This window comes from Zootermopsis nevadensis, unplaced genomic scaffold (genome assembly GCF_977971745.1).
Source record: "Zootermopsis nevadensis isolate Lab colony 2312 unplaced genomic scaffold, Znev_1.0 Znev_ptg000021l, whole genome shotgun sequence".
In the NCBI taxonomy this organism is placed as follows: Eukaryota; Metazoa; Arthropoda; class Insecta; order Blattodea; family Termopsidae; genus Zootermopsis; species Zootermopsis nevadensis.
This window is the reverse complement of record NW_028259153.1, coordinates 14,007,899-14,014,541: the sequence shown is the minus strand read 5'-3', so window position 1 is coordinate 14,014,541 and position 6,643 is coordinate 14,007,899. Positions and strand designations below refer to the sequence as shown.

Here is a 6,643-nt window from a genome sequence, read left to right as displayed (position 1 = left end):
CATCTACTGAGAGAAGTGAAAATATTTGCAACGCATGTCCCGTCACCTAGTGGCTAACGGAGGAATTATACCTTCTGGTACTTGTGGACAACAAAGAGGAAGTATATCTGGAGTGAATTCTGTTCTACGTAACACACAAATACTAACTGAAAGTTGAAACACCTGATCACGCATATTGATTTCATCATAAAATATGTAAGACTAACTAATTTCATGAAACTCTCATGCAACGTATTATGAATTGTGCACACGGATTTGGCATCGCTACGACATATTGGTTGGTGCAATCAGGTCATTGATTAACTACAATGAAGAAGACTAAATGTCTCATTGTGTGATATTTATTTTTCCTAATCCCTGACCAATTTTACAATTATCACGAGAGATATTAGTAATCTATGTCGTCTGTGTAATGTTGGTGTTTGTTCTAAGCAATAATATTCGTGAATATTCTTATTATTTGGTAGGTTGAATATCTGTTTCAAGAGCACGACCTCAAAAAAAACCGAAGTGAATTACGTATTCATTGTTTCAAACACATATTTTTTTCCTAAGGTAAAAGAAAGTAGTGTAGCTTGAATGTACGTTTAGTAACTTGCAAATTATTTGTAAACATGGTAAAACTTAGTTTTTGGAATTTTTTATTATTCATTCTGCCAAGTAAATCATATGTGCATTACAAATTGTTATTGTGTGACCGGACTACTGAAGAATTATAACCTGTGCCAAAGCTGATAAGTATTTCTATGCCTCTTCAGGTCATACAATGGGAGTAAATGAGCAGATGAAAAAGGTTGATCTTATGAAGGATAAAGCCAATATTTCTCGTACCACAATTGACTACATGAAAGTTGTCGAAAAGGAAAACCTGCGTAGAGTTCAAGCACTACAAAAGCTGAGGCAAAGAAACATAGGAACTGGTTTGATGCTGGGTGCTGGTGTACTTGGAATATACTTTTACACCATTTTCGCCGTTAGGCAAGAAAAGTTCCTTGACGATTTTGACGAACCAGCCACAACAAGCAACTAGTTCCCGAAAAAATCTTAATTCTCTAACTGTAGATATAATCACTCAGAATTATTTTAAAAATGACTATAGCACGCAGTGTGCAGGAGACCATGAGGCTTCCACCATTACCTACAATTAGAGATATATTAAAGCTTTATCGCTTGCAAGCCTTACGGCAGTTGTCACAGAATTTTCTGCTGGACCAACGGCTGACAGACAAAATAGTGAAGGCAGCTGGAAACATTAGCAACAGTGAAGTATGTGAAGTTGGACCTGGCCCTGGTGGAATAACTCGCTCCATCCTTAACAAAGGACCAAGTAAACTTATTGTCATAGAGAAGGACAAACGCTTTGCACCTGCATTAGATGTGAGTTCAAACCAGTGTCATTAGAGGGATTTGGGGTTAAATTTTACAACTTAAATTACTACATATCTTAACAGAAATGTAATCAGTATTATTCCTCTCTTGTCTTAATAGTATTTTCAGATTATTGTTCTATTTGTTGACTAACATCTGAAGTTATACTGGCAAAGTAATTTATTATATTTCTCTAACAAATAGACTTCTTGATATTAAGTTTATTTTTCATTGTGTTTTTGTTTATACAAAGCATAAATTGTGAATTGTAAGTTGATGGTAGATGACTTCAGGTGGGTGAATGCTAGACAGATATGATCACCAGAATATGGAGTTTTTCCAAATTATACATCTACCTGTCTAACCTTTCAAACCTGTCATTGAATTTGTTTTTGTAATAAAGGTTAATTACAAAAGAAAACTGTCAGTTGTATAATTTAACATGTATATCAGCAGCACATCTGAAATGTAAATATGGCAATAAAATGTAGGTCCTTTCTGCCATTACTGTTAGAATTAACTTTGCTCAAAATGTCACCTTCTGTTCAGCTCTTGGTTGAGTCATCTCACCAGCGCATGCAGGTTATCCTGGGTGACGTAATGAACTTTGACATGAGCAAAATGTTTTCTGAGGACAAGAGGAGGGATTGGGAGGATCGTCCACCACACATACACATCATTGGTAATCTTCCATTTAGTGTCTCAACACCACTTATCATCCGCTGGCTCCAAGCAATGTCTGAGAGGTATGTCATGAATTTCATACTGCTGTATGTCAGTGTACAAATTCTTGAGATAGATACAGGATCTACTTTGAGCAGTTCATAGCTATTTAGTTGGTATAGAAATCTCATGCTTTAGAGCAGGGGTGGCCAACCCGCGGGCCGCATGTGGCCCGCCTTGAACATTTTTCCGGCCCGCGAGATTCATCACACTTTTACAAAATATATTTATTTTATAATGGCCAAAGTAGTGAAAACCAATGTATTAAAAAAATACATTATTTGTGCATCTTTACAATGTACGCTTAGTATCATTATTATTATATTATCTATGTTTACATGTAAGAATAATAGTAAACACAATAATAATAACTCATTATGTTTCAATTTTTCACTCCAAAAAAATGTCTATAGTGTATCTAAATCTAATATGGGGATATATAATTTTATATGTGGCCCGCAGAGTTATGATGCATTTCCAAAGTGGCCCGAAAGATCATTTGGGTTGGCCACCCCTGCTTTAGAGGAAACCAACATTCTGTTACTAAATTTACAAAACTGAATCCTATCCGAAGCAAGTTGAATGCTATCCACAAAAATATATCAATTGTCTCATAAATACTTCTCAGATACAACATAAAATAAAATATGCAAATGTTGAACCATATTTTGTTTGTTGAATATTTAGTTATATTAAAGGAAACATGAATCATGAATGCATTGTAAAAGCTTTGCAACAAATCAATAATAGTTGTTGAAGCTTTTTTTTAAATGCTTTTAGAAATATATGTACATGCTAGTCATCCCTTGCAGTTTCCTAAACAAAATCTTATGTGGTTTACACAAATCATTGATTCACTGTTATGTTACAAGGTTAAAAAAATCACTTAATAATGAGCTGACTATAGAACTCAACCTTGTACTTACTAGCACATGTTTCAAGTCAGATTTTTTTTTCCTCCTTCCAGACAAAATGCTTGGTCATACGGTCGTACTCGGCTTACATTAACATTTCAGAAGGAAGTGGGAGAAAGAATGGTTGCTGACATCATGTCAGAGCAGCGCTGTCGACTATCTGTCATGTGCCAGAATTGGTGCACAGTGAAGCATAAATTCATTATACCTGGTAAGTTGTACCAATATCCAAACATGTAAGAATTAACAAACAAATACTGAGGAACTGGTCATATTGATTTCACTGTAGGATTTGTCATTTATACAGTGAAGAATATTCGCATGGAAGATTACTCTAAAAGTGATCCTTGTATTCAGGAGGTAACTAATTCAAATCTGTGAGGTTAACAGCTATCCTGACTGATATATTCATGGTTTTCCTCAGTCTTCACACAGATTTTGAAATTGAATCTTTAAACAGGTCAGAATCAGCTCCTTCCAAATTCTTATCTATTCACTCTTATGTATCATTTTTCCATGCTGTGTGACTTCTACAGTTGAAACTTTGTTGCTAGATAATCTAAGAATCAACAGGCTGCTATAATTTGAATCATGTATACAGTTCTTAGCAGTGTACCGTGATGTTCCAGGAAAGGCTTTTGTTCCAAAACCAGAAGTGGATGTTAGTGTTGTACACTTCACACCACGGATTCAACCACAGATTCCTCTGCCATTCAAACTGATTGAGAAAGTTGTGCGCAACATATTTGGTTTCCGTCAGAAGTACAGCATTCGAGGGGCAGAGTGAGTGCATGTACTGAAAAATATAAAGAATCTTTAGATTGAAGCATACACATGGTCATCTTCTGTATTCTGGTATCAACACATGAAGATTTAATTTCTTTCTGCATGTATAGACAACATCCATACTACACCACATACAACATTTGGTAACATCTATTGGTCTTAAGGAAGAATGTTGCTCCATATCATGGGATAATGCAGGCTTCTTAAAATGGCCATGTTTTAATTTCTTAAGATGTTACAGTACAGCAAAATGTATGTTGAACATTTATGAATGCAATATTTGGTTATGTTACCACGGAGCTGGTCAAACACCAAAACAATCAGAAAGAAACATAAAATAAGCAAACAAACAAACTATTAACACTATAAAAAAGACACTAGTGCCAAACGCGTTTTGACCTCAAGAGATCATCAGTGGCAACAGGTAAATTAATTCATTTGATCAAAATGGTTTAAAATTGGTTTATAAAACAAATCATGAAGTGGAATATTTTACAAAAGCTGCTATTATCAAAAAATGTAAACCTGGACCATACTTTATTAGTGGGCTGGGGTACATTGACATTGGGTTTAGGTGTTTTATTAGGTTATAGGATCTTGAGATATCATTAAAGTTGTAACCGTTGTTGTATCCTATTTCTTGGATGAGTTTAGTTTCTTTATCAAATTCTTCTTTGGAGAGTGGTATTTTGTGCAATCTGTTCGATCACAAAGAAAGGAAGAAGACATTAGTAGTGTTCAAAATAAAATGTTTAGTTTCTAAGAGTAAACAAGAAACAAAATAAGTTTCTGGTTGTGAAATAATGTTTTATCTTTGATAAAATAATAAAGCTTATAGAATAGGCATAAAACAAGCTGTGCAATTGAGAAACACTGCTTTGTGTTGTCCTTACACTGTTTGAATTAAATATAAAATTACATTGCTGCAGGAAGTTGTTCCCAGTCCCAGTACGACAAAAACTTGGCACGGAGATGTACCATCTTGCAGAAATTGATCCCACAACACGACCATTTCAGCTCACTGTTGAAGAGTTTGGGAGACTGTGTCATGCATACTGCAAGATATGTGACCAGGATCCTAGGCTTCATAAGTACAACCATCGAGCAGCCAGAGAAGAACGTGAAGACTTTGACAGCTTGTACGAAGAAGAACAAGCCTTATTGGAAACTGTATCACAGACAAATATGTGATGGACACTAAATTAGTGATTGTAGAAAAATTTTCTGAATACCTTGTGTCACCTTGAATGTCAAGTACTTGGGTTTCAGAATTTGTGAGTCTGTGATTGATGAAATTTTGTTTCTTCGTACAGATATCACATAAAAAATTAGGATACTAAATGCATAGTGGAGTCTCTGTTCATCCACTTGGTCATTACATTGTTTTTATGGAATCAAAATTGTCATTGCTGTATTTATTCACAAAAGCCTGCTAATAAACACTGTTAAACTGAATTCACTCCAATTCACAGTTTCAAAACCAATTTCCCTATGATCTGTTTTAATGACAAAATCCCATACCCTTGCCAGGAATTCAATATCAGTGAGCCACTACAGTGGCTGAGCTATCCAACTCAGAATGAAAGTCTTTAAATTTTAAATTGTAGACTGTTCATATTAACCCTTCTGTGTAAAGGAATTTTCATCATGCTGCAGGAGTAGTTTCCACAGGCAGTACATCCAATCTACTAATCCACACCATTCAATTGTCATTTACTCAGCAAAAAATTGATTATCTTGTGGATACATTACAGAATTTGTGTAAGTAGGATTTGAGGTTTGCATAGTGGTGAGTCTGAAGATGGCTGTCTTGTGGGTTGTAGCACCATGTAGTCTGGTAGATATTTGTCAATGTATCAGTGGTCCTTGCTGCCTCCATCATCAGGAGTAGTATATGGCAGCAGCATAATGTGCATTGCACAACACTGCTCTGAAGGGAGGTGTGTATGCGTGGAAAAATAAATCTGCCTCGAACAAATAACTGTAACATCAGTCTTTATGTAGTTGCTTGCGTTGTAACATTCTGCGATGCTTCTTGGAGTGCAAGTGATCATTCCACTGTATGTCTCCGATAAACATTCTATCACACACATCACAATGGTGGATTTTCAAGTCATTCTTAACAGATCGCTCAGTGACAGGCAGAGGGTCAATCCCAGCAGGTGCCCAACCTTTCAGATAGCTTTCAACTATCTGCAGTGCAGGCCCCAGTACATGTTCATTCCAGAGGTTTGGATCAGTAGCATCAAGTCCATACACAGGTGGAACCTGAGTGAAAAGAAATGGAATCTGAAGTAGTTGATAATACAACAGTGACTCTAGAAAGGTTTGCTCTGATTGACTACATGTATTTTCAATTAATTATTGGCCTTGGTGGTCTGAATTTATTGTATTGTAAATAAACAACCCTTTCAGTACATGCTTGGTCTCCCACAATTGGAATTGAATTTATTGATTTGTAATCTTTCAGGCATTAAACAATTATATTTTCCACTAATGTTAACAATGTTTTACCTCTATCATAGGACAGTGGCTAATAGCAATATAGAATGGCATACATGCCAGTTATGGACGACTATGGTTCATGCACTTAATGAATTGTCAAGATTCTACCTGTGAGTTTAAAAATTACCAAAGCAATGTGTACAACTCCTTGTCTGCTAAGTCATCATTCTTCATACATTTATACATTTAGAAAACTGCAGTTAATATTAGTAGGATGTTTATAAATTCTTTCCTGATATATAAGTAAGTAGTATATGGAAGTTACAGTTTTGAAAGATCTCTTCATTTTCATCATTTCTACGTTCATGAATTAGGCCCCCAGGCCTATTCCAAAAGTGACTCAGACA

At 35.5% G+C, this 6,643-nt stretch overlaps 3 protein-coding genes across 7 annotated transcripts in view; 2 read left to right on the top strand and 1 right to left on the bottom strand.

Moving 5' to 3' along the window:
- The first annotated feature begins 53 nt into the window (after positions 1-53).
- Ccdc56 (Coiled-coil domain containing 56) lies at positions 54-1,030 on the top strand. Of its 4 annotated transcripts, none has more exons than XM_087352529.1 (2): positions 54-195; positions 759-1,030. In XM_087352529.1, exon 2 carries the CDS (start codon positions 767-769, stop codon positions 1,028-1,030), a length of 264 nt encoding a protein of 87 aa, XP_087208655.1. In that variant the 5' UTR covers positions 54-195; positions 759-766. The 4 variants fall into 4 exon arrangements, with proteins under 4 accessions (XP_087208655.1, XP_087208656.1, XP_087208654.1 ...); XM_087352530.1 differs by having other exon boundaries at positions 62-277; XM_087352528.1 differs by lacking the exon at positions 54-195 and adding an exon at positions 321-463.
- A 59-nt stretch (positions 1,031-1,089) lies between these two features.
- On the top strand, positions 1,090-5,246 carry mtTFB1 (mitochondrial transcription factor B1). The gene is made up of 5 exons (XM_022067904.2): positions 1,090-1,377; positions 1,918-2,114; positions 3,059-3,216; positions 3,635-3,788; positions 4,721-5,246. The coding sequence occupies exons 1-5, from the start codon at positions 1,090-1,092 to the stop codon at positions 4,980-4,982; spliced, it is 1,059 nt and encodes a 352-aa protein (XP_021923596.1). The 3' UTR covers positions 4,983-5,246.
- LOC110831654 (tRNA dimethylallyltransferase) overlaps positions 3,974-6,643 on the bottom strand; it is a 63,839-nt gene continuing 61,169 nt past the window's right edge. For both annotated transcript variants that reach the window (XM_022067894.2, XM_022067895.2), the window contains exon 7: positions 3,974-6,059. In XM_022067894.2, the coding sequence (XP_021923586.1) occupies positions 5,781-6,059 (279 nt within the window). In that variant the 3' untranslated portion in view covers positions 3,974-5,780. The remainder of the gene's footprint in view (positions 6,060-6,643) is intronic.

What these genes read in the sequence shown, in the direction of transcription:
- Ccdc56 (XM_087352529.1), top strand. Translation starts at nt 767, where the DNA reads ATGGGAGTAAATGAGCAGATGAAAAAGGTTGATCTTATGAAGGATAAA.
- mtTFB1 (XM_022067904.2), top strand. Translation starts at nt 1,090, where the DNA reads ATGACTATAGCACGCAGTGTGCAGGAGACCATGAGGCTTCCACCATTA. An exon ending in GCATAAATTCATTATACCTG is followed by an intron (nt 3,217 to 3,634) that starts GTAAGTTGTACC and finishes GTGATGTTCCAG; the next exon opens with GAAAGGCTTTTGTTCCAAAA. An exon ending in TACAGCATTCGAGGGGCAGA is followed by an intron (nt 3,789 to 4,720) that starts GTGAGTGCATGT and finishes ACATTGCTGCAG; the next exon opens with GAAGTTGTTCCCAGTCCCAG.